At 35.3% G+C, this 27,208-nt stretch overlaps 1 protein-coding gene and 2 pseudogenes across 1 annotated transcript in view; all 3 read right to left on the minus strand.

Moving 5' to 3' along the window:
* Positions 1 to 851: 851 nt before the first annotated feature.
* On the minus strand, positions 852 to 3,443 carry LOC140506963 (purine nucleoside phosphorylase pseudogene; annotated as a pseudogene).
* A 669-nt stretch (positions 3,444 to 4,112) lies between these two features.
* Positions 4,113 to 27,208, minus strand: part of SAMSN1 (SAM domain, SH3 domain and nuclear localization signals 1) — a 57,616-nt gene continuing 34,520 nt past the window's right edge. Inside the window, exons 3-8 of the mRNA XM_072614709.1 lie at positions 26,009 to 26,164; positions 23,221 to 23,350; positions 20,845 to 20,996; positions 18,502 to 18,708; positions 13,435 to 13,585; positions 4,113 to 5,117 (exon numbers count right to left, since the gene is read on the minus strand). Of these exons, the coding sequence (XP_072470810.1) occupies positions 4,918 to 5,117; positions 13,435 to 13,585; positions 18,502 to 18,708; positions 20,845 to 20,996; positions 23,221 to 23,350; positions 26,009 to 26,164 (996 nt within the window). The 3' untranslated portion in view covers positions 4,113 to 4,917. The remainder of the gene's footprint in view (positions 5,118 to 13,434; positions 13,586 to 18,501; positions 18,709 to 20,844; positions 20,997 to 23,220; positions 23,351 to 26,008; positions 26,165 to 27,208) is intronic.
* On the minus strand, positions 7,976 to 13,428 carry LOC140506964 (small ribosomal subunit protein uS13-like; annotated as a pseudogene).

The following is a 27,208-nucleotide window of genomic DNA, read 5'->3' on the forward strand; positions in this document are numbered from 1 at the left end:
ACCAAGTCAAATTCAACAACTCATTCCCCCTTTCCCCGTAAAATTCTCCATTCTTCCTAATTTCTATTTAACGTCATCATTATTTTCCAGCTTTCCCAGGACTGGAATCTTGAGGATCATTTTGACTCCCCAATCTTTCCAAATCAGTTACAAAATCTTATGGATTCTACCTCTGCCATCTCTTGAATGTATCAATACTGTCATCAGCTAAACTCATGCCTGTTGAATTTCAATTCAAGTTCTTAAACTGATCTCTAAACTTGTCTCTCTCTGTTCTAATTGAGAGATGTTAGTCAGCTTCCTAATAGGCACACTATTCTGTTTGTATCTCTCCTTTGCTGAAAAATTTTAATAATTTCTCATTTTTCTGGACTGGAACCCGGATTCCTTACCCAGGCATTTAAGACGTATTAACTTTATTCGTATAATCCTCCTTGAGGAACCCTAAGAAGAGATAATTCACTGGTCCTTGAATTTTTCCCACCTCTTTCTGTGTTTTTGCAGGTCCCTACAGCTAGAATGCTACCTGGCTGTATGTGACTTTGAATTCTTCCTTCTGTTTCTTCATTTGTAGAAAAAAATAAATAAACCAAGAAAAGGGATTAGATTGAGTGAACTCCAGATTCCTTTCTTTCTCTAAAATGTTGAGCTGTATTCTGTTCCACATTTATAGCCAATATCCTCCTACCACACCAAATGCTCTTTCACAGTAGGAACTTATCTTTTATTTTTCTGCCTATCTGACAACACCTAACAGTTCCTTTGCATACAGTGGCACTTAATATATTTTTAATTGAACTGAATTAAAGCAGCCTAAGTAAAAGAGAACATTACTCCCTGTCTTACTTGTTGAAGATCCTGAGTATAATTTACTAATAAACAAATAGTGAAATATACATTTTTATCATCTAAGAAGCCTGTATGTCTTTTGTCCTCATCACACTTACATAGATATTCTCACAGTCTAAACTGTTGTTCCCCATCCAGTCAAGTGTTCAGCACAGAAAGGCAGAAACATTCCTAACTATCTTTCTATTCCCACATAGTATTAAATTTGCAACGTACACTGGTCTAGATCAAATTGCCTCAGAAGTCCAAGCATGGGGGTGGGGATGGGGCAGCTCAGGAAATGTATGAGTAGTCTTTTCAAAATATCAGCAGCAGACAGTGTAAAGTGGACTCAATCCCTAGACAAGTCTACTGGAGGTGGAATAAAGGATGTTAGGATGTTGGCAGTGCGTGGAAGCTACAATGGAATAATCCAGCTTTCTATGATGGGGAAGGGACCAATGGAATAAGAGAATTAAGTCCCATTAGGAAGGGCCTGAAAGGATAGGTAGATATTCTGAAGAGGTGGAATACCAGTATTTCTCACTTCTCTACCACAACCTCAGGGCAGAAAGCTAAATGGCTCACTCAAGGAGGCAAAGCTGGTCACTTTCTGGAATACAAAATGGGCCACAGGGAAAGGAGAGACCAGGAAGCCTGTGGATCATAAAGTCTTCTCAGAAGGTGGCTGCATGGTTTCCAAAAGAGTACAGACAAGTTGCTCCAACGTCTTGGCAGCCAGACGCCCAGCCACAATTACCTCTTCATGACTGGTTGTCTCTTGGCTTTCATAATCCAATACTGATTTGTTCATAACGAGGGAGAATCAAAAGACTTGAATGCCACAATACCTGGCCACTATCACCTCTGGTGCTGTACTCATGCCAACAGCATCAGCTCCTAGTTTCTGCAGAAACCGATATTCTGCAGTGGTTTCAACTACCATAACATAGGTTCCTTCCTGCCATCGTCATTCCTGTTCCATTTTCTTCCATAGACAATGGGCTTTCTGTCTCAGAATCCTGTCATGGGCATCAGATATGGAAGGAAACCTTTCTCTGAATCTCTCATCACTGGGGCTTCTGAGTGGATTTTGGCCACTGAAGCCTGCCAAGTGGATATGGTCTTGGATCAGCATAACATCCCCAACTTCACATTTAGGGTTCAAGCCACCAGCAGCATCAGTAACAATTAAGGTGCGCACATTCATAAGTTGAAAAATCCGCACAGGGAATGCTACCTTCCAGAGTGGGTGGCCTTCATATGGGTGGAATTGGCCCTGCATCATCACACAGCACTTGTCATTTAAATATCCAAATATCAATCACCCTGCATGTCCTGGTACTGTGCTTTGAGAGAAGTTGGGTGTCTCATTGTAGTCAAAGACCTGAAATTGAGTCAGTCTATCCATCAACCCATCTAATCCAGAACCACAGATCACTGCAATTTTAGGTAGATATTTAGTATGCGATAAAAGTCACTCAGCAGTTTTCTTATAATCCTCATACTTGAATTGATTCTCCATGACGCCCTCATGGTATTCTTCTCATCTCTGTCTCGGTCTACTCTGCATCACTGAGCTCCAAAGGCCCCAGTCAGCAAGGACTTGCACATAATTCACTGGCTCTTGGCTTTAATTCCAGTCAGTAAGGTCTCCAGTCTATGGCTGTTGCAAATGCAAGAACTAGCCTATCTCCTTGGAGACCAAACTTGATTCAATCACTAGGCCAAGTATCCATAGTAGCTTTTTATAAAAATCTACCATAATAGCTTTTTATTATATTCTTTTTTTATTATTGTTGTGGCTGATGATGGCTCATTTTACTACCTTATATTTTGATTTGGAACTTTATGTTAATGTGTAATCCTAGTGCATGTGTATTGCGGGAGGAGGGGAAGAGATAGGATCCCAATCAGTAGCTTCAGGCTTTTTCACATTGCTATCTTCAGAGTTAGTTTTGGGGGATTTCAGGTTTTGATTCTTCCAATGTGGTGTGATATGGAGAGAGGTGTGCTCACTGCATTCTTATCTTTACCCAGGAAGTGCCCCTGATCCCTTGGAACTGCAATATACACAACTCCTCAGGACCTCTCCTCCCTTTGGGCCAGAAGGGATACTGTCTTGCCCTGTCTTGCCCTTAAACTGTGACCTGAAAGTGAGTATAGGCAATGGAGTGGCCAAATACCTTCTGTTCCTGAGTCCAGTGCTGGCACAGCTATATCTTGTAATCTCTTTCTGATCAGTTGCCAGGTCTCTTAACATCTCTGGCTTGAGACCCCCCAAAACGGCTGCTGTTTTTGTCATCACCACCTAGTCACACCACTGGTATTTTGTCCACATGAGCTCTGGGAAACCCTGCTCCTCCCTGTTACACTTTCTGACTTCTTTTGTCTTGTACTGGAAAAATATCTCATTGTCACCTTTTGTTAGCTCTACTACTCCAGAATTTGAGCTGAAGTGTTATTTTAAAGTTGTTTAGAGGGGAATGTTGAGAGAGCTCAGCTGAATGCTTCTTTCCTTCACCATCTTGGCTCCCTATGTATTTTAAAATAAAATAAATTTATGCATAATAAATTTTCACTTTTATGCACAATCCTCTTTTTCTGTTCTATTTTGCACATGCAGACTCTCATTTTATTTGCTTTTTTTAAAATTCAATTCATCATAAAATATGAAAGTATAATCTCCTTCAGGACAAGAATTAGTTTAGTTTTTGTTTTCATGCTTTAGTGCCTCATACACAGTAGACATATAATAAATGTTTGTTGAATTTAATCCTGATTGTCTGGTTGATACTAGGGTGGAAGGAAAATGCAGTGATGAGTGTGGCCCTCAGCCCCCCTTATCCATTAAATATGGTCAGATCAGTTTCTCTATGAGAAGAGTATGAGATAAAAGATGCTCTGTGTCCTGTGTACACCTCCCCACAAAGATCTTCATGATAGGTTAGACATATTTGCCCTCAGATAGGTTACCAAGAAGTATTTGTGAAACATTTTCCAGAATCTCTGAGGACTACTTTTCTGTACATCACTTTCAACATAGAAGCAGCATATGGACCTTTTTAAAGGTCTTACTTGTTTCTATTTAACATAATGTTGCAGTCAGTCTTGTAGAACCTTCTTTAAAAGGATAAACACAGTAGGTTAAATACAAAAGTAGAATCTAGCGTGCATGATATATAAATCAGTAAATTGATTTCACATCTATATTACTATATAAAATCTCTCTGCATGTCTCAAATTATAGAACTTTTTATAAAGAACACAGCCGAGAAAACATAATTACCACAGAGTTCTATTTATTATCAACATTAAGACAATTTTGAAACAAAACCTACACAATCACCTACATTTTTTGGTATTTTAGGACAAAATCAGTGGCATTTACATTATAAATAATTTTATTAAAGGTTATACTTGTAAACCCTCTTTTCACTCTTTTTAAAAACATTGGTAAATATTTACCCATAAAAATCATTTAAAAGAATTTTAAAAATATAAACCATACCTGGTGAAATGCTTTAACACTTGCTTGAAATAGAGGTAGGGAAAGGAGGGATATTAACAAGGGACTTACAGTTAAGTTTATGGGCAGTTATCTGTGGCATAACTAGTCATCACTAAAATTGCACACACAAATTTGTAACTGATAGGTGTGGAGGTTGTACTACTATTTCTTAAGGGTCCTATGCTAAGATGATGAATTTGTAAAATGCCTCTAAAGATAAGTTTTGTGTAAAAAAGACAACATGAAGAAAATAAATGACAGACTATTAACATCCAGCATTTAAAATAATAAATACACACACTATTTACAACAATTGGGAATGCATGAAGGACAATAACTTTTTTGATTCAGAAAGTTTTTACAAACATATTTTTTTCTTATTTGATCTCTCACCTATAATTTACAAATCATTGAACAATGATTTTTTATCAGAATTTGGAAAGATCAAGATGATCAAATCTGTGTGCCATCAAGAATTATTAAATATAAAAATGTTATAATCCACTATTGCATTTCCATCTTGACTAAATGAGTATTACTCATCTTTGGATCTACTTATAATGTTGAAAGACATAAGCTCAATCAATTGTCTCTGTGATAGTAATTTTCTCTACCATGTTAGACAGATTTTCAGTCTCCAGATCTTCTTTACTGTTATCTGAACTTTCTGATGAGATATAACAACCAGAATCTCTTGGACAGTCATTGAACTGTGACTTGTTAAAAGTGATGTCTGTCTTTAAAGATGGGGATACTGGTTCACTTTCTTCTTCTAAAGCTGTAAACAGAAGAAAAGACAAGAATTAGACAAAAGTTGAGCCTGGTGAATCTCAAGGTTGGACTGATCATTATTTTGAGTTATTCTTACTTTATCACCATTAAAAAGGGAAATTGCAGGAAGCAAACAATGCATTTAATTAACACAAAAAAGATGTTTGAGATTCAACTGTCAAGACAAGATTCTACAAAAAATACAGATTTTTGCCCTGATTCACACATTTACAGTTCTGACTATAGTACAAAATATATGGGGATGATTTTGATGTATGCTTTTCATTATTGCAAAACAGTAAAGCACTATGCAAAGAAATGTTGCCAAAAAGCTTTAGATGTATTATCTCACTTAAGCTTATCAACTTTGTAAAACAGTCACTCTGAATATTATTGTTGTTTTTTTCTTACAGATGAGGAAATTGAGATGCAGAAAGATTAAATGACTTGAAAACAACCAGATATATAAGAGCGTAAATTTGAATTCAGATCTTCTTGGCTCCAAATCCAGCACTGTGGTCCTTGAGCCAGAGAAAGGAGAACACATACACTGCGACAGATTGCTTACCAAAATGCCTCACTGTGTCACCAGAGAAAGATGTAGTTTGAAATGTATAACCCAGGTCAATAGTGAGCCTTGAGAATGAGTTCATTGTTAATTTTTCAACTCAAAAGTATTTATAGTACAAACTTATAGAATATCAGGAATTTATTAAATAATACATTATAGAATTGTAGCATTGAATACGGATCTCACAGTTGAACAATGAGAGTTGAACAATCCTAGGAAAGTTTGTCTCTTTTGCCTTTATATCACAATGGAGAGAATAAAAACAAATTTACACAACAGGAAAGGGTAAATTAAATATGGCATTATCATGTTATATTTTACAGGTCAATTTTGATTTTACTTTCACAAAGTCTTTCCCTTGCATTAATGTCCTGTACTTGATAGATATGCATGTCACCATCAATTTTAAGACATGTGCTTTGGGAGATTTTTCCAGGAAAAGTGACAGCTTCACATTAGGCTGCACATTACTCTATCCAAAATTTTCTCCGTCTGTTTTTCATTCTGGTGACCTATGCTGGACACCATTCTTTACTAACAATAAGAACTCACATTTATATAGCAAGATCATACATTATCAATTTAACCAAATTTAACCAATTTAAATCAAAGACCTCTAGTTATATATGTATATTTTTTAAAATTTCTGTTTAATATTGTATTTAATAAGCAGAGACATTTTTTAAATTAATTTATTTAACTTTTAACATTCATTTTCACACAATTTTGGGTTCCACATTTTCTCCCCTTTTGTCCCCTCCTCCCACCCCAAAACACCGAGCGCTCTAATTGCCCCTGTCTGCCAATCTGCCCTCCCTCCCTCCCCACCCGTTCCCTTTGGAAGGCAAGCAATTCAATATAGGCCAGATCTGTGTAGTTTTGCAAATGACTTCCATAATAGTAGTGTTGTGTAAGAACTAATTATATTTCCCTCCATCCTATCCTGTCCCCCATTACTTCTGTTCTCTCTTTTGATCCTGTCCCTCCCCATGAGTGCTGACCTCAAATTGCTCCCTCCTCCCCATACCCTCCCTTCCATCATCCCCCCCACCCTGCTTATCCCCTTATCCCCCACTTTCCTGTATTGTAAGATAGGTTTTCATACCAAAATGACTGTGCATTTTATTCCTTCCTTTAGTGCAATGAAGCAGAGACATTTTTAAAAAGATCTACTAAGATTTTAAAAATCTAACATTTTTTTCTAATGTTTTCTAAAGCTCTGCAATTCATTAATTAAACAAACATTTATTGAATACTTGTTTTATATAAAAAGTTATGGTAAGCACTTAAAATTTAGAAGACTTTCAAACTTGTCAAGGAAATGGCTCCCAAATGGAAACAATTTGAGCATAATTACAGTGAAATATATGAAAACCATAACTATACTATAAAAATTCAAGCATTTTTATTGCTCTGATACTACATGTGATTTAAATGTATTAGGCCTGTCACCTTAGTCTCTGAAATGTTAACTCTGGTTATCAACCTGCATTCTTTAAGGTTTAAAGTTAGATTTTTAAAAATTGTATAGCCTTTAAAAAAAGATAAGCTGGAGTTTATCATATTATATATATAGTAAATATATATGTGTGTGTATATACACATATATCTATAAAATATATGTATATATAAATATGCACATACATATACACATGTGTGCATATATATACACACACACATATTTGGAGAAAGCAAGCCAGTTGAGACTATAGTAAAAGAAACCCCATCCCTTCCAAATCTTCAGAGTTCCCATAGAAACCTTAATGGAAAATCACAGGTGCCCTCTGATGATCCAGCCTGACACTGTTGAAGTGTGTGCATATACTTTCACATATAAATATATGTGTGTATTTTTGCATGCGTGTATAGGTACTTAGATATATGTATATATGCATGCATACATGCGTACACATACACACACATACTTCTCAAAACCTTACTAACAGTGGCAGGTCAGGTCCCCAGAGGGTACAGTCAGAGTCAGAAAAGTTGCCCTCTCTCTAGTTCCTCCCTTTCCCTATTTATTGTCCTAACAGTTTGCCAAAGTGATTTTTTCTAAAACATAGGTCTAACCACGACATAACCTTACTCCAGTGATTCTTTCACCTCTAGGATCCAATATAAGCTTCTTTTTAAAAAGATCTTCACAATCTCTCCAGTCTTCTTTCATATTTCTCAGCTCCTCACATTCTATAGTCCAGCCATATTTTTCCTCACACCTCTGGATTTTTGTGACTTTGTGTAAGCTGTCCCCCATTCCCAGAATGCACTCTCCCCATCCCCTTACCCCTTTATCTCTCCCTCTTAGAATCTCTGGTTTAGGATCTTGACTAAACTCAAATGCTTGCCTTTTAAGAGATCCCTCTTAGTCCCCCAGAAGCTGGTGCCTTCCTGCATAAAGTTATTTGTATCTTGGGTAACCTGGGCTCCTCTGGGTATGCTCAGTTCTTCTAATGCACCATTGAGGGGCCTTTTGACCATGCCCAGTTCATCTGACATTACATCCCCTGCCATGTTGGAGTGGGATAGCCAGGTAGCCTCCTCTGCTGGGCTGCCTGCATCACTAAAGTCAGAGAGGCTAAACCATTCCCTCTCCACTAGGCTAAGCCACTCTTATTGGCTGTGTGCAAATGGTGATGATCCCAGATCCCACCATGAACTGGATAGGTGAGAGTGAATGCCTCAGATGCAGGTGGTCAAAGAAGGCTACCCACCCATGTGGTAGAGGACACAGTATACGTCTGTTTATGCACATGTTGCCTCCCCCCTTAGGATGTAAACTCCTTAAAGTCAAGGTCAATTTTTGCATTTTTTTTGTATCCCTAATGCCTGGCATAATATCTGCCAAGTGTTGTTGTTATTCAGCCTTGAAGGACTTTTCATGATTTTCATGACCCCATTTGATATTTTCATGGCAGAGATACTGGTGTAATTCACCATTTTCTTCTCCAGCTCATTTTACAGATGTGGAAATTGAGGCAAACAGGTTTAAGTGACTTGCCCAGGGTCACAGAGTTAGTGTTTAAGGCTGGATTTTTGAACTGAGGCAGTTGAATCTTCCTGACTCCAAGCCTAGCATTAAGCCAACTAATGCTAAATAAATGTTGATTGAATGACTAGCTTAAACCTAGTGTGGCTCTTTTTTTGCTACACTACAATACCAGAAAACATATAACGTAACAAGAACATTTATGAGATGCCTTTAGTGCTTGCTATCAAAGTAAGTGAATTATTCACCAGTTTAAATGAAAAAAAATTGGTATTAGTAAGCAGCATAAAATAAACTAGAAACTGTTCTGTACTTAACTTTGAGCATCATTCAATACCCAAATTCTCTCTTACCCTTAACTAGCCTCCTTGATGAAACATGAGATAGCCAATGAATAAAGTTTGTTAATATTCATTTAACACAAATGCAAAATTCAGAATTTCACAGTTAGTCCTTTCTCGGGAGAAGCTGACAGACGTCTTCTCTTCCAACTAAATCCTGCAATCAGAGCTAATATCATCTAATCAACTAATATACAATCATCTGTATTATCTGTCAAGCAATGATACCCCCCCCCCCCAAAGTGTTCATCCTGTTTACATCCTCAAGGTTAAAGTGAGGGATAGTATTACTTATTTTAATAGGGATGGCAGAATAAAAATTTATTATTCTGAGTCTCAAATTTCTATTTATTCTACCATACACACACATACATGCACACACGCACACACACGCCTCTCATCATCTTCTACCCCAATATCCCATCCTCCTTACCAGTCATCTTTAGCTACATTAATGATTAATGAAATATTTTTCTACCCTTTCCTAAAGCTTCAATTATTATTAAGGCTAAAAGAAATCTCTTCAACTCTTTGTTTTAAATGAACCAAGATGTTCTTATAAACAACCTACAGTAAAAGAAGGATATTCACTAAATAGCAGTATTACTCAACTGTCAGATAAAATAGATGAACAAAATCTTGAGCCATACTTCCCCAAATTTTTATTTTCAACTTTTGACTTCAGCTTTAAAAATGGCTTCTCCATTTTATGCAGTCATATATTCAAGGTCCTTACCACTAAAATCACAATGAAAGTGTATGTTTAATCTTTAGAGTAGTAATAGAAGATATGTGTAAAGAAATAAATAAAAATAAGCTACGGTTGCACAGAGCAGGATCATAAGTCCCCATCTTATCAGCAAATGAAAACCATTCTTTATTTCTTAAGCAAAGCACAGTTTTGTATAAGACAAATGGTGTTTAGTCAGAATGGTCTGATATATAACATGCTTCTTTTTGACATGTATATTCTAACAACTTTAGATTATCTGATTAAACAAACTATCAGAGAAATGTTAGTTCTTTGGCTTATGTTTTGACCCCAAACAGTAGTTACATTAACTTTTTTTTGCATTTTTTCTCTTCAAACTTGACTGCATGTGTATTTTTATATTCATATTAAGATTCATGTATATGGTATGAATTTAATAATAAGTGTTAGGCTTCTCTTTACTGACATTTTAGAGCAATTATTCAGGGCTTTATGAAACCAGCTAAATTGGAATTTGCGATTTTCAAATGTAGAAAGTCACTATATCTTGGAAGATGTATTGTTGTTGTTTATAAGAAACAGAATCTTTCTTCTAGAGTCAAAACAGAAACTAAGAGTGGAATAAGGTAGTAAAGGAAAGAAAAATGGTTATATAGAATATGTTGCTTTGCACAGGACAGCTATCATTATAGAGTTTCAAGAGGTCCATGTAGTGAAAGCTATTAATTCAATTTAACATGTATTTATTAAGCTCCTACTGTGTGCAAAACATGGTTAGATTTTGAGGGAGATACAAAGTTGAGATAAATAGAACCCGCCATTACAGAATTTTAGGAGAATTAAGAGACCCACGTAGAAAGCTATAAAACACATTACATGAGATATGTGTTATAGAAGTCCAACATAAAGCATTATGTAAGGTTTTTTGTTGTTGTTGTTAAAAACTATTAATAGACAAGACCAGTGAAGCTCTTTACTTCTTGGACATGCCCACAGTGCAACCCCTGCAGCCTCTAGTCTTGGTGTGCTGGCCTCTAACCTGGAGACCCCAGAGGTGCCAAAGCCAATGATGTGCCCTAATCTTCTTCAGTTACTCCAGATCTTCATGCAGCTTATTGTCCCTATCATTGGCCATACCTGGGTATATTTTCCATCCTTTACAACCTTCTGCCTTTAAGGAACCAGTCTGGAATCTGGGGATTCTGCATGATGGTGATCACAAGCTCCACCTCATCTTCAGGGAGCTCACCCTCTAAGTGAGGTCAACGTCTGCTTTCCTCTGTACTACATGGGCATATCTTCAACCCACACCCTTGATGGCTGTGATGACAAAAGCTATTTTCCACTCTCCATCAATGTTGATGTTGAGCACTCTCAAAATGTGCTGGAACTTCTTGGGGATTGCAAGAGACATGGTTGCAATGGCAGGCTGAAAGCCTTCTCTGGATGACCATTATGTAAATTTTAAGGTATAAGCTCATTACCAACTAAAAGGATTATAAGGTAGAGTTTTGTGGAGAAGGTGGCTTTTGAGTTGGACTTTAAAGGATGGATAGAAATTTAGCAAGTTAAGAAGAAAAAGAAAAAAGTCCAGGGGAAATGAACAAAAGCATGGAAGTGGTAGAAGCACAGGACATGTTTGTGAGTCAGTGGTAAACAAGTTTTAAAGGAAGATCCCCATTTGTACTCATTTCTATACCACTATGAATCAAGTTACAGCAAAATTTCATTTCTGATATGTATATTCTCTAGATGTAATGTACAGATCAACATTTTAAAAATTTCCCAAAATGGAAACTTTTTTTCCTCAAACCATATGACTTTATTCATGGAACAAAATAAGCATTTCTATAAAATTGTATAATAAAAAAGACAATTGCACATGAAACTGCAAATCTACTATATACAACTTACTATTGTTTTAAATATATGATAAAGTTATCATAATTTTTCTTCTCTCCTTCCCCACCTTGCCATAACAACTAACTAGGTATTACATGTATATATTTTATATTGCAAATATATTATATGAGTGTATAAAATTATTTTATTCATGCTTCTATTTATCAGTTCTTTCTCTGAATCTACATAATATCTTTCTTCACATGACCATTGTTTTAATTTGTGTATTTATAATACTCAAAATGACTTAGCCACTCAAAGTCATTCTTAAAACAGTATTGCTGTTACTGTATACAGTGTTCTCTTAGATCTGTTCATAAGTCTTTTCATGCCTTTCTAAGATCATTGAGCTCATCATTTCTTACGGCACAGTTACATTCCATCACAATCATACACCACAACTTGTACAGCAGTTCTCCAATTGATGGAATCCTTGCAATTTCCAGTTCTTTGCCATCACAAAGAGAGACACTATAAACATCCCATTCACATTCAAACTTAAAATTACTATTTGTGAATTTCCCTTCATCTTATTTTTCCTCATTATTTTCTTTGTCAGCCTTTCTTTTTACCCTATCCTTGTTACCTTATCTTCTCCCCCCATTGCCCATTCCCCTCCAAGAGTTTCCCCATCCTCTCTCCACCAAATACCAATCCACAGACCCCTCTAAAAGTTTCTTCCCCTTCCTGTCCCCAAGTTTTCTAACCTCTCTACATGCTTAGAAGACTTCTATATCCTTCCAGATGAACACATTGTTTCCTCTTTAACCCAGATTAGAGTAAGGTTCCAACATTACCATTCCTCCATCCCCACTTTGTATTAGCCCTTCCTTTAATGCCTTATTTTTATAATATAATTTCTCCCTTTTACCTTTTCCTACTCAGTTCTGTTTTTTGGAATCACCCAATAATGCACAATTCAGTCCCAATTTTTCTTTCAAATTACCTTAGTAATGATGAGAGTTTTAAGAATATTGATAACATTTTCATATACAATAATTAAACAGTTTGACCTTAATGAGTACCTTATAGTTATTCTTTAACATTTCTTCTGTATCATTCCTATTTAATTTTCCATTATTTTTTTTGTCTTTTTGTTACAAATTCATGAAAATCTTTCAGTTTGTCAAAAGTCCATTTTTTAAAATTCAGGATTATACTCAACTTTGTTGAGTAAATTATTTTTTGGAGGCAAGTCCAGTTCTTTTGCTCTGGAAACTATTTTCAACATTTCATTTCATTCTTTTGATATTTTCTGTGTTAGGCTACAAGAACATGTTGGAAAGAGGAATATAACTATTTTCAAAGATCCCCATAGCTAGTATGAAGAAGGAGTTCTGAGGTCTAATTGAATAAAATTATTCATTGTTTTCTATTGTATTCTATTATTTATGTAATCCAAATCCCTCTACATAAGGAAACTGTGGTCTAGAGAGTTGAAATGACTCACATAGATAATAAACTGCAAAGGCAGGGTGAGAAGGAATGAAATATATAATGACTTTCTGTGGTGCCATTTAAATACTGAACCATGACAAAAGTGACAAAAGTAATATTTTGGGACATGTGGAAGGATAATGGTCATCAACAAGTTTTTGAGTATAATGAATTAGTGATATATGAACACAATCAGCAAAAAATATATAGTTGTATATCTTTGCTCTTAAATATCTTTGTATATTTAGATTTTAGGGGAAAGATTAAGATGTATGATTCTTGTGAAGATAGATATGACTTTGTGTGTAATGATTTCCTCTGTTACCTTGAAACAGTTATCTTTTTCAGCTAAATAGAATTATGATAACTTACTTTCATCGTCAAATAGATTTTCAGCTGCTGATAGCAATCTCATCCTGTCTTCTGGGTTTTCAATGTTCAGTTCAATCAAGTGACTTTCCTTTAGATCTTTTAAATCTTCCAGGGTCTCATAACCATTTAGTAAAAGTGTTGAAGTATATTCCTACACAAAAAAATAATAATATAACTGGGTATGTCTTTGTATATGTATGTACATATCACACCTCTTAACATTGCTAGAACATTCAGAATCTGATTATAGACTGTATAAAAATAATTTCTTGGGATTTGGTAAGAGACATAAAGCTGACATCCAAAGGAGTGATTTTCCTCTCTGACTTATTCCAGAACTTCAAAGTATTTTGCCAGTCCCTACTCCTAGAGGGGTAGTGGAAGAATGTCAACTTTAAGAGGAAGTGAGCAAGCAAAATAACGGGCCAATGGGTGTTAGAGGAAAAAGAGGGAATGGGCTATACGACTGCTTCCAAAGTCTTCATAGGGGTCTGCCTACACTACTGTTCTATACCAGGCTTTCCATGAAATTGAATTTTCAATTCAATTCAATGAACATTTATTAAGTACCCACTGTATGCCAGGAACTGTACTATATTTTGGAATTCCTGGTTATATCTCTGTTTTTGGTTTCATGCAGCTTCATTTTCTAAGCCAGATCAAGACCCAAAGGTGTCAGTAAGGAAAACGTGCATTTTTCTTTCATTCTTTTAATTGAACATTCCATTTATAGATTGTAATTCAGAAGAGATCTGAGGTGAAAACAATTCATTTTATGACCTGTATAGGATGCCAAGGGATAGACTCAATTATCTCATTTCGGATGTAGCTCTTTTGGACCAAGAATTATATGAAGTCAATAAGAGGACCTCCAGGTTGAAGAACTAGTATTTCTTGTTCCAAATGAGATTTTATGACTGCCCCCTACACATCTAAGACACAGGGAGTGTTTTTTGGTCAAAAGTGAAACCTTAGACTTATCAGAAACAATCATATATTGCAAATATCATAGAGATTTGGGGTGAGATTGGCTTTTTAAATAGAGACTCTCAACTTAGATTAGAATGGGATCAGAGAATTTAAAATTCCTCAGTCAGATTAACACAACTTTGTTTTAAGAGACATTAATGGCATTTGAAAATCTAGAAGTGAGAATGATGATTACAAGCTCTGGTACACAGACTTGTTTATTTAAAAATTCAAGAGATTAGAAAAAGATTGAAAAAAAGATATATAAAATAAATACTTTCAAGTTTTTATACTTCATTATTAAACTTATTTGTAGCTATTTATACCTGTAACTTTAATTCAAACAGTAAAACCTAATGTTAGAAAGTTTCATTTAATTCATCACTCTATGCTTGATCTACATGAAGGGATAATTACAGTATAAGATTAATCATGGAAGACTTTTACATCTGTGCATCAATTTGAGTTTGTCTATTTGAAAAAAATTTTTCTTGGTTTAGGGAACTGTCTAAAATTTACTGTCCATTTCATTTATATTTGAATTTTAATAGGGAAGAAAAAAATTATTCAATTTGTATTTGGTGAATTATAAATAGCACAGTGCCTGACATATGATAGGCACTTCATAAATGCTTGTGGGCTGCCTGGTTTATTGACTAATTAGATGAAAATTGGGTTTTGAAACTTTTTTATTATGAATCATTTTATGATTATAATAAGCCTATGTCTATCCTTTCTAGGTAAGAAATGAAATAAGAGCAGTAAAGAAGCTGGTTTTAATCTGATAAATATGCCTTGTTTATATAGAAAAATAGTTCTGCTTCCATATAGCTGAAGACTAGACCTTGGGTGTGGTAATTACAAAGGTTGGAGAGCCATAGTTTCTGCATAATTTAATTGTTTTCTTACTAAGACTAGCAGGTTATTAATAAAAGGATGGTCACTTGGCTGTCTCTCTTAGACCAAAGGCCCCTAATGGCAGTGGCTTCACAGTTTATATGCCTTGCAAAAAAGTATGTATGCCCAAGGGGTGCCAATCAACTCTGAATGGTTAATAAAATGGGAGGAGGGCTGGATTGAAATGAGGGTCTTGTGTTACTTGACTTAGGTCATTCAAATCTTAGTCAAAGAAGCATTAATTTCCATATCACCTTTCTTAGTTGGGAGAACCAACATTTTGCCAGAACTTTCTGAGCAAACATAATGAGTAAGAATTTATCCATTAGCTGAAACTTAGAATTTCTTTTACTGTCTGATTAGATCTTAGTCCAGGTAAATCTTTGAGAGATATTTCCCACACTTCTGCTTGAGGAAGTAGAAAAGGGGAAATACATTGGTTCTAATACAATACTTACTTATTAGATACAAGTGAAAAATATCATTTCTCACATGAGAAGTTAGCTAAAATAGTGAACCTAATCAGATTTATACTTCCTTACACCAGGATGATTTTTCTAATAATTTATCCAATAATAATTTTCACTGTTAAAGAGGCCTCATAGAGGGTCATTTTATTTAAAAATCCTTTTAACATGGCACTTTCCTGAGTAATAGCAACACGTATGTTAAGAATGAAACTGTAGTAATTATTTTATTTCCTTTAAAATAAGCTTAAAGATATATGTAAACAATGGGGGAATAGCCAATAAAGAGGGAGTGTGAAAGAGGGAAGAGGATTAGTGGTAGTGCAAGCATCAGTATTGGCTGAGAAGAAGAGGGAGGTTTTGACAATTCATGTGATTCAATCGTTACATACTCCAAAAATATTCTCTTTCTGTCTCTGTCTGTTTCTCTGTCTCGCTGTCTGTCTCTCTCCCCCTTTCTCTTCATTCAAACTTTTGGAGTCTGCCTTCTGGGAGAACTATTCTCATTGGTGGGTTAGTAACTCACGTCTGAGGCTATACTTCCACTCAAACACCATTCACCAGGAAATCAGGGTTGAAAGGGACATTTTGCCATCTGTTCTTATTTATTCTCCTTCCCCTTCTCAAGACTGCTTTCCACCTATTACTCTTAACCTGCAAATAGTCATCAAATCAATACTACTATTGATACTGGAGAGGGCATGAGTTAAATCCCTTATTAGAATACAGATTCCTTGAGGTCAATGCCTGTTTCACTTTTGAATTTGTATTGTCAGTACCTAGCACAACATGGGTGCATAGGAGGTGCTTTAAAAATTCTCCTCAGAGAAATGCTTAAGATAAAAGCCATTAGACTAGCTTTCTTATACATCATTAAGTAATTATATAGTTATATGTATTTCACTCGACCTCTTTGAAGTGAGTCAGTTTTTACCATTTGTAGAATTGCTTGTACTACCTTTCTTCCAGGATTATTATGAATTAAGAACTTTATAAAACACAGAGTACTACGTACGTGTAAGCAACAATTATTCTTACATTGAACTATATCTGGATATCATATTGAATTATATTTTACTTAACTCAGCAAGCATTTATTAAGCACCCAATATTTGTCACCTATTATGTTAATGGCTGGGGATATAATGATAATATGTAGTACTGTACATTAACTTCCTTTAATTTCCTACTTTTATTTACTTATAATTTCATAATAAGTAAAAAGAAGTAAGAGGAGTAAACTTGCTGGAGTCAGAAAAACCCCATGGGTAAAAATGTAAAAATAAGCATTACTTCATAGTTTCAGAAAGAAAAAAAGTAGTTAAATTATATTTAGAGAAGTAATAGAATTAAAATGGGGTAAAAATATAGTTTTCAAGAGAAAATTTTATCACCCAAAACTGAAAGGTCAAAAAAGGCCATTTCAGGCAGTTAGAACAGAAAGAATTCCAAAGGAGGCTAAAAGATAAGCCTGAGTCAGAATCAAGGGAGTTATTATTAACAGACTCTGTGGGCTAAAGCAAGTCACTTCCTCAGAGAGTCTTCTTTTGGAAGATAAAGTCATGAGACTGGATTTTAAGGTCTCACCCAGGTTTAATGTTCTAAAAGCTGCATTTTTTTCATATAGTTACTCTAATTTTAATAATGTTTAACTCAGATAATAAAATAGCAAAGTTTATTCATTTCAGTCCTACTTTCTGTCTTTTTAGGGAATAAATTATATGAACTCAGCAGATAGGAAAAGTTGAAGATTGAAGACAGGAGGTGAATACATAAGAAAGGAACAAGAAAATTTGCTAATTTCTGGGGAAAACAATTTGGAAAGGCATACCTCAAGTTATGACTACTGTTGTTGAATATTAAGCACGTCTGAGAGTTATAAGTTTATGTATACCTAACATATAGAAAGCACAGAGATAACTATATTTGGTATAAAATATGGTTAAATGGAGATATCAGGCAGCAAGAATTCTGAAATTAACAAGCTAGCTTACAGAAAGCAATGAATAACAAAAGTGATAACAATTTTTCCATATAGTGTTAAGAGACCTAGGGAGGATTCCCTACATATTGGGTGGACCTTCTGTGGAGAATTTAGCGAAAGACAGAGAAGAACTGCAAAGGACAAGAAGTGGATGAATTGAGGCCTACACCAATGGAAAAAATATCCATATTACTGAGATCATAGATCCATAAAAGAAATATCTAGTATTTTGTAAATCTTAACCTGATCTAGAAATATCATTCTTAATAATATTTGCCTTTATGTATTCTCTCAGTCTTTTATCCTAAGTATTTATAATGTTTAGCAGTTCCTCTAGAGTCAGTCAGTCTTCTATCAATATTTATCCCAGAAATATCACAGCAAGGGCCATTTATGGAGAATCAATGTTTACTTTGCCATTTGATGGATTTCTCAAAGGGTGTATGTATGTGTGTATGTGTATTCTGCAAATTGAATCAGTATTTACAGTTTGAATTCATAATGCTTATACAAGTAAGGGTCTGAATTGGCATGAATAGAATTTTCTATATTTCTCTAGTATAGAATATACTCACTAGGAAACAAAAAATGACAACTATGCTTTTTATAGATTATAGACAGTATAGACTGACAGTAACTAATTGGTACCTGAATCACATGATTTAGGTTAAATTTGGCAGTTGCTCATAGATATGGAACCCCCATATTATCCATAAGCAAAGAAAATAAAATGAAAATATGTTCACTTACCTGAAGAAGAATCTTCTCTAGGAATTCTTGCACAGTTTGGGGTTTGGCCCTCTTACTCTTTTGGTGTGCTTTTATCTTCTTTGGTGTGGCTTCTTCTTCCAAGATTATATCCACGTAAATGAATTTGAAATTGCCCACTTTTTTATTCAGCATTCCTGTCCACATGCCCATAGGTGTTTTACAAATAATGTCTATAATATCTCCTTTCTAGAAGTAAAAAAAAAATCTTCACATCAGTTTAAACAAATCTGATATCATGGATCAGAGTTTATTTCATTATAGAGTAGAAACTGAGAGAGCAACGATGAAGAAACTCCCTTTACCAATGTAGGTCAGAAATTGTTAGGCAGCTTAGTCGTAATTAGTTGCCTAGCGCACTGAGAGGTTGAAAAATTGAACACAATCTGTATGTGTCAGGGGTGGGTCTAGAATTCAGATCTTTTTGGCTTTGAGGTAGGTGGGCTTTAGGTATAATGAGCTGTGCCAAAATATTTCTTTTAAAAACATGAATTTTTTTCAAAGTGATGGATTTGAACATGAGAACTTTGCATTCACTTATGCACAATTTCATCTGTGAGAAATAAAAATGTAAAAAGTCGCACCTAGATAAATGGATATGAGGAGGAATACACAAAAATGCATATATATGTACTTCAAACATCTACCAGATGTCTCAGTTCACTGTGTTATCTTATAAGGGTGTTTTTCACCATTCTTTCACATTTGTGAAATTTTCTATATAAAAAAACCCATTCACACAACATCTCAATACGCCTGCAACACCCTGGTTCCAAAACAACAAGTAGTGCATGTAAAAAGAAAGCTTTAAATATTGAGGAAAACCTGTACCCCTTTCTGACACCCACTTCCACAGGCAAACATTAGACATTTTTCAGGGTCAAGTGCCAGATTTATTGTTTATTTTCAGATGCAGTTGGAACTGTGGGCAGAGAAGGGTTAGTCTGCATCCATGCACTCCACCACCCTACCTTCTACTTCCTCACCTTCTACCTTCTCCTCTTCTCTGTCCCAGTTGTGGCCCACTGAGGCTGTCCTCTTCCTTCAGCTGGGGCTGGCAAAGTTGAAGCAGTCATGGGAATGGGAGTGCAAGCCAAAAATCATCCCAAGGTTGTGGATGACATCATTATTTCTTGTGATATTTATATATTTCTTAACCATTTAACGTGTGTAAAACTATGCTACCATTTTTATTAGCTTTCTATCTTTTTTTAGGTTTCACTGATGAAATTTTTGAGTGTTGTGCCCCTAACTCCATTTTTATCAAAAGTCTTGCAGGTTTTATTGTGTGGTTTAGCAGTTCATGATGATTTTTAGGGGGATATATGATTTGTTATGGTGAACTGACTATACACATTGCCGCCTTCGACTTGAGATCAGTGAGTGTGACTGATCTCGAGTGTCTAGCATCTCTACTTAACTCACCTCCCCCTCCCCACAGCTCACCTCACCCAATACACAACAGATGACAAAAGTGATTTGTCTGTGTGTTACTGAGGGCTATGCCCATGGGTGGGGAGGATCATCTCTATTAGAATCCACAAGGATTCTTTAATAATTTTTACTGTTACAGGCTTATACTTATATAGAATGAGGCAAAATGAAATGAGGAAGTACACAACAACATGAAACAGAAGAGTGCAGATCTAATTGTGTGATAAACATTTAGTCTAACACCATTAGAAGGAACACTTCAGCATAATGAATGGAAAACAAAATGTTTTTCTTAGATGGGACCTCTGTCTCCCTCATAGCAATCAATTTAAAACAGGAGGAACTAAGACAAGTCTAGTTTTGCTTAGTGACATTTAGTCTTCTAGAGCTGTTTTGACTTTAATTTTTGTTTGAAATCTCCATCTTCCTTCGTTCATTCATTCATTCATTGATTCACTCATCAAAAATCGCAGCTAGCATGTGCAAGGTTCTGTGCTAGATATTTCCTTACTTTTTTTCTAATCTCTTTAAAAGTTTAGAATTAGCAATAAGAACTGGATATTCCCAAGTAGTTAGAAGGGTCTTCAGTGACCAGAAAGTATTTCCCCTTTTCCTCAAGACCCCAAACATCATCGTATTACGAACAACAGTTAATAATAAATAATACTAAAAGCTTTTTAATAATAAGAGCTCTCAAAAAAAAAAAAACCAAAAACCTGTTCCTGGGCTTGCGTAAGACTGCTCCCCACAGTACTCTGCGTTCAATGTCTTTCTCTGACCAGCCAGTGCTACTATATCCAAAGAACCTGGCATTACTACGCCAAACCAGATTGTGCAGACATAAGCATTAGTATAACATTCACAACAAGAAGATTTTAACATTTCAATTACCTTAATTTTGAGTGAGTCAGTGTCATAGGGACTTGGTGTGAAATCTGTATGTACCCTGGCTCGGCCACAGAATGGCCCTGTGTATGGGACTTCATCATCCAGTCTAAAGCTGTCTCTATTACTTGTGCCATCTGAACAGCTTGTGATTCCACCTGATAAAAGCAGAGATAACATATCATATGCAGTACTATAAATATCCTTAACCATCATCTAGGGACAAATTAAAAAAGATCATACTAAAAAAGTCATCCACAAATCTCTTGTGTCAGTTTTCCCTGACCTATCAACATATCTGCTAATTACAGATTAGTAGATCAAATGTTAACAGTTTCTATTTTTTCCACTCATCCTTTACCTTTTCCTTTTTCTTGTAACAACTATTGCAAAGATTTAATCCCTTATGGGTGAAGGATTATTGTTCAGAGATTTCCTTGATTAATTTGATGATTTTACACATTGATTAGCCTTTATTTTGAATTTTATTCTACTTTATCTAATGAGGATGAAAATACTTAGTTTGGGCTGCCATGAATCAGCTATGGATGGACTGATGGACAGAGTATTGACACAGTGACACAGAGACAAAAACTCACTCTCTAGTCTTCAGCCTGTACTCGTTTTTTCTTCTTCCAGCAATGTGCCATACTGAGACCAAGAGTTCTTTTTACAGGATGAACCCAAAAGGATGATTTTGACTCACAACAATGCATCAGTTCTTCCCCAACTGACCCACAATGGCCCAAAGCAATCACTTCGCAATTCCATGCAAAGACTTATTACCCTTTAAGTAAGTAAGTTATGTCTACTGATCATAAACTCCTACATTTTTGTCCATATTTATATATCAGTATGTGTTGAATAAAAATAAAAGGAATAAATACAAAATAATTAAATACAAGAAAGTAAGGGATCAAAGTCAGTAGAAGGTGGGGAAGGGATCTAGAAAGACTTTGTGTATACAGTTAGCCAACAAACATTCATTAAACACTTTCTATGTATCAGGCACTGTCCTAAGTACTGAGGATGCAAAGGCAAACACCTTCCCCAAAATTAACATTATTAATGGGTGAAACAATAGGGTTATGTAGAGTAAATGGGAGGTGAGAAAAAGGAAAAACCTCTTTCAGAAGATGGGATTTAAGTTGAATCTTAATAAATCCAGGAAAGCTAGAATGCTGGTGTGGCCAGCATACATTCTAGGCAAGGGGATGACCAAGGAAAGGCAAGTCTATAGATGGAGTATCCTGTTGAATGAACAGTAAGGTCAGTATTACTGAATCTTAGAGGGGAGCAAAGTACTTCAAAACTGGAAGGGTAAGAGAGGGCCAGATTGTGAAGGGCTTTTAAAAATCACAGAGAGATTTTTATATTTGATCCTTTCGTGTTTGTCCTTTGTTTTCAAAGAAGACCATTACATAAGAGAAATGATGACGTGACTTGCACTTGACTTTGTTTTGAGTGAGGGAGGGCTGTGCAAGGTCACCAGACTCACTTTGTCCTCCTGAGCCATCTGGATTCAGTGACCAGATATTCATCAGGATGATTGAAGACAGCCCAGGATGCAATGGGAGACCTTGGCCTTTAAAGGCTAAAGTTTTTACAGGTACTCACTTAGAAGGAGATAATGCCCATTCAGTGAATAGGCCTCTTTAAGATCCTGTGGTTTATTGAGTATTAATCAAACCTGTATTTTAGCAAAAATCACTTTGGTGGTTAAGTACATAATATCCTAGAGTGAATAGTCTTGAGGAAAGAAGGCCAGTCAGAAGGTAATAGTCCAAATGTGAGGTGATGAAGGTCTGCCCTAGGCTGACAATTGTGTAAGTGGAAAGAAAGGGATATATAGGAAAGATATTGTGAAAGTAAAAATGACAGGACATGGTCATAGACAGACTACGCCTGAATTGAGTCTTTAAAGGAAGAAAGGGATACTAAGAGAAAGAGGTGAGGAGGGAAGTACATTTCAGAAGAGAGACAACCAATTAAAAGATGCAGAGTTGGAGTGCTGTGGGTGAATAATGAAAAAGCTACAGTTTAAGATAATTATTTCCATTTGCTACTATACTTTATGTGCAGAAATTAAACTTCTATAACAGCTTTTGGAATATTAATTTTCAAAACAAAGTGGTACTCATAATAATATAAACTTTTGAAGCAACACATATCCTTGATAATCTTATCCAGTGTACTTTTTAACAGGAGATATTTGATGTGGAGTCAGCACATTTTAATTTTTTGCTATTTTTATTACCAAATATCTGTGATGTTCATAGTTCATTAGATAAATAAAATTATCTCCACATAAATAAAGCCATTAAAAATTAACTTGTCAAGATGATCATGTTCAGTACTTTTAATTTGTTTGTTTGAACTTACTGGATGTGCTCTGACCACTGTAGATACTGTCCATGGAGTCACTGTCTTTGAGAGGAAATTTCTCAGTGTAGGTTGCAACTCCTGGGTCACTGTTTCTATATGAGAAGGCATCTTCTTCATCCTCTTCATCCTTTCAAATATTACAGTGTAAGTAGAGAGGAAAGTATTTCTATTGGATACTGTCTCTCTCTGTGTCTCTCACTCACACACATACACACACATGCACACAACCTGTAGGCATCGAATAAGTCATATTTTAACATCAATACATTTGAGAATATTATATTAACAGAACAGAATATAACCATCATTAATTCCTTAATTAATTTCTTTTCCTAAAAGAAAAATTTAGAGTGCATTTGGGGGAAAAAGTTTTAGATAAAAAATGTGAAATTCTACTTAAATCACAATGGTGCACAGTTACAATGTAGCACTGACATATTTTCAAATATATTTTAGAAAGGTAAGATGGATCAACAGCCATATATCTGATGAAACCACATTTGATTGAGCTGCTTATGCTGCTTCGTTTTTGCTATTTAATCTATTCACTAACATAATCTATCATTTGGGAATTCAAGAAAAGTTTAATCTTTTCCTAATTGTTTAATCTCAGAGTTATTTACAATTAAAAAACACCATTTACCTAAGACTCTTCAAAATTCTTATCTCAGACTTACTGATTAGAATCATTGACTTTTGTGCCTACCCTCTGACCCAGCAATGTCGCTACTAGGACTGTATCCCCAAGAGAACATAAAAATGGGAAAGGGTCCCACATGTACGAAAATATTTATAGCAGCTCTCTTTGTGGTGGCCAAGACCTGGAAATCAAGGGGATGCCCATCAGTTGGGGAATGGCTGAACAAGTTGTGGTATATGAATGTAATGGAGTACTATTGTGCTATAAGAAAGGACGGACAAGAAGACTTCAGAGAGGCCTGGAAGGACTTATATGAGCTGATGCTGAGCGAAAGAAGCAGAACCAGGAGAACTTTGTGCACAGCAATGACCACAGTGTGCGAGAGTTTTTTTCTGGTAGACTTGGAACTTCATAATAATGAAAGAACTTAAAAAAAAAATTCCCAATGGTTTTCTAAGGCAATATGCCTTCCACACTCAGAGAAAGAACTATGGAGTTCATTCACAGAATGTAGCAGATCATGTTTGGTGTGTGTGTGTGTGTGTGTGTGTGTGTGTGTGTGTATGTGTGTGTGTGTGTGTGTATTATGTTTTGATTTGTTATATGATTTCTTCCATTTATTTTAGTTTGTTTACGTAGCAAAACTATAGTGAAAACATATTCAATAGGAAAGTATATGTAGAGCCTATATAGAATTATATGCCATCTTGGGGAGGGAGGGAGTGGGGGGGGGTAGGTGTGGGGGGGCAAAAATCTAAGTTTTATGGTAGTGATTGTAGAACATTAAAAAAAATAACTAAAATAAAAAAATAAAGAATCTTTGACTTTTCCCAGGAAAAATAAAATCTTGCCTAATTGAAATTAGGAGAGGTGAATTGTTTCAAAATATATATCCTTTTTCTTGAAATTATCTCAAGTACTTTTGAGGCTTATGTAGCTTGCATAAACTATGTTAATTTTGTGATGTCTATCCAGATACAATTTTATCTCATAAAATACACACTTCCATTTTCTGTATAGACTATTTGAACATATTCTTTGAGTAGTGGCTGCGAGAGGGATGTTCCTTAGTGTGCCTTCACCCAATTTTTCTTTTACATGGATTGATTACAGTTATACAGTCATCTGACTGAGATACTATTCAGCACCTAGTCAGCAAAATAGCTCCCAGCTCTTAATGTACATAAAAACTTATTCTTAGAGAGCCTGATAGATGTATCACAGAGACTACAAGGTGTCCCAAAAGCCTTGGTGCAGTTTTAAACTATTAAAGTGTAAAGCCATTAAGCTATTAAAGCTTAAATAGAACCGAGGCTTTTGGCATATCCTGTAATAATATTAAGAGAGTGCTAGTTCCTCTACTGTCCCATTCTCTTTTTGTAAATCCGCTTGTATTCTAGACCCAGAGCTTTTGTGTTGGGAGGTTAGGCAAGACAATCTTCCAGGGAAGTGGATGGACAAAGAGCAAACCCTGAGCAATGGATCTGGAATCTGTCTGTGAAATTTATTGGCAGTTTTTTAGTCAAAGGCAAGATACATCACCTTTGTGAGCCTCAGTTTTTATAATCAGTAAAATGAACTAATAATACTTACACTACAAACCTACTATGAGCAAAGTTCTTTATAAATCTGGGTGTATTACATAATTATGGACTATTATTATTTTTTAGGTTTGTTTTTTGAGGGAGGAAGGCAAGGCAATTGGGATTAAGTGACTTGCCCAAGGTCACATAACTAGTAAGTGTCAAATGCCTAAGGCCATATTTGAACTCAGGTCCTCCTGACTGCAGGGCAGGTACTCTATTCACTGCACCACCTCGCTGCCCCAATGGGTTATTGTTATTAAATGAATTTATAATCTATCTGGAATAGCTTGCTACCTGGGATGAACACTTCACTAGTAATTGAAAACCCAGTTTTTCTCTCTCCTTTACCATGAGATTTTAGGCAAGCTTACTTGGCTTTTCTCAGTCTCAGTTACCTTGATAAGGATAATGATAGTTTTCCTGTCTCTCTGGAGACTATAATGAGAAAATAGATATAAAAGTACTTTATGAAGTACATGGTATTATTAGTATTTTATTATCAACCACTGTAAAAAAAATCCATCAATAGTCAAATTGTTGTTTTATAAGCTATACTTACCTTGTCCTCAGATAGGGCTTTGATGTACTTCCTACTAATTTTTTTCTTCATGGTCCAGGAAATAGCCCTCATTTTTTTGCCTAGCCTTCCGCCATTATTTGAAGTTTTAGTTGGTTCTTGATCTCTGCCTTCCTTGTTGCCTTCCTCTTCACATTTCTAAATAGAATTATTAGTAAATACCATTATTATAAAGCAAAGAATTTTGATTTTAAAGTAATACCTAGAAATTGTAGACAATGCATATTCATGTGCATGTTTTTGTGAATAGTCTCCAAAATTTCAAGCAATAAGTTTATATTCTAATCTGCATGTTTTTAAGTGACCCAACCATAGTTGTCTATACAAAATCTAGAGAATTGGAGCTTCAGGTATTAACTTAATGACTTGAGTATCACTGGAAATGACCTTATAGTCAGAAATTGAAGTTAGCTGGTTTTTGGACTGCACATTTCAACTTTTTGTGTTTTTTTAAATGGATAAATTAAATTCTAGGAAGTTTACAAAGTAATCACATGTATGTATGTGAGGAGTGAGAGATACTTCTAGAACAAAACTGGAAAGCTGATATGCATTGTGAAAGGGTAGAAAATATATGGCTCTTTCTCACATGGCTGAAGATAGTCTTGACATTCATTGATTAAAAAGTGAGATTCAGCTAAAAATCTATAACAAATCTTTACCATTTCCCCATTACACTAACAGGGAGTGACTCAACCAAATGGGTAGTGGCAGATGTGGTTCCATGAAAATGAATCTTGGAGGTGGAAGGGATGTTAGAGACTGGAGTTTATCATCCTTCCTAGTTTAAGAATTAAATTTTACCCTGATAGATCGCTACTTGTCCTTATTTGAATACCTACAGTGGCAGGGATCTTCTCTTTAGAGAGACATCTAGAGAATGACAAGAGGAAGTTTTAAAGATATAATTGGCAGCATTACTGAGAGACTAAAATTGTCCTTATGATTTATCCTAAACTGGTTGTGTTGGATGTTATAGAAGAGTCAACAAAATTCTTGTATTCTTAATGGTTATCTGAAGTTATTCTAATGGGAAATATTCATAGACTCTTCCAAAAGTCCTGGAAGAATAATAGTAGTTAGCACTTATATAGAACTTCAAGATTTGGAAAATCTTTTTACAAATATTATTTTATTTTGTACTTATAACAACCCTGAGGGGTAGGTGCTATTATTATCCCA

The sequence above is a fragment of the Notamacropus eugenii genome, chromosome 5 (genome assembly GCF_028372415.1).
Source record: "Notamacropus eugenii isolate mMacEug1 chromosome 5, mMacEug1.pri_v2, whole genome shotgun sequence".
Classification (NCBI taxonomy): Eukaryota; Metazoa; Chordata; class Mammalia; order Diprotodontia; family Macropodidae; genus Notamacropus; species Notamacropus eugenii.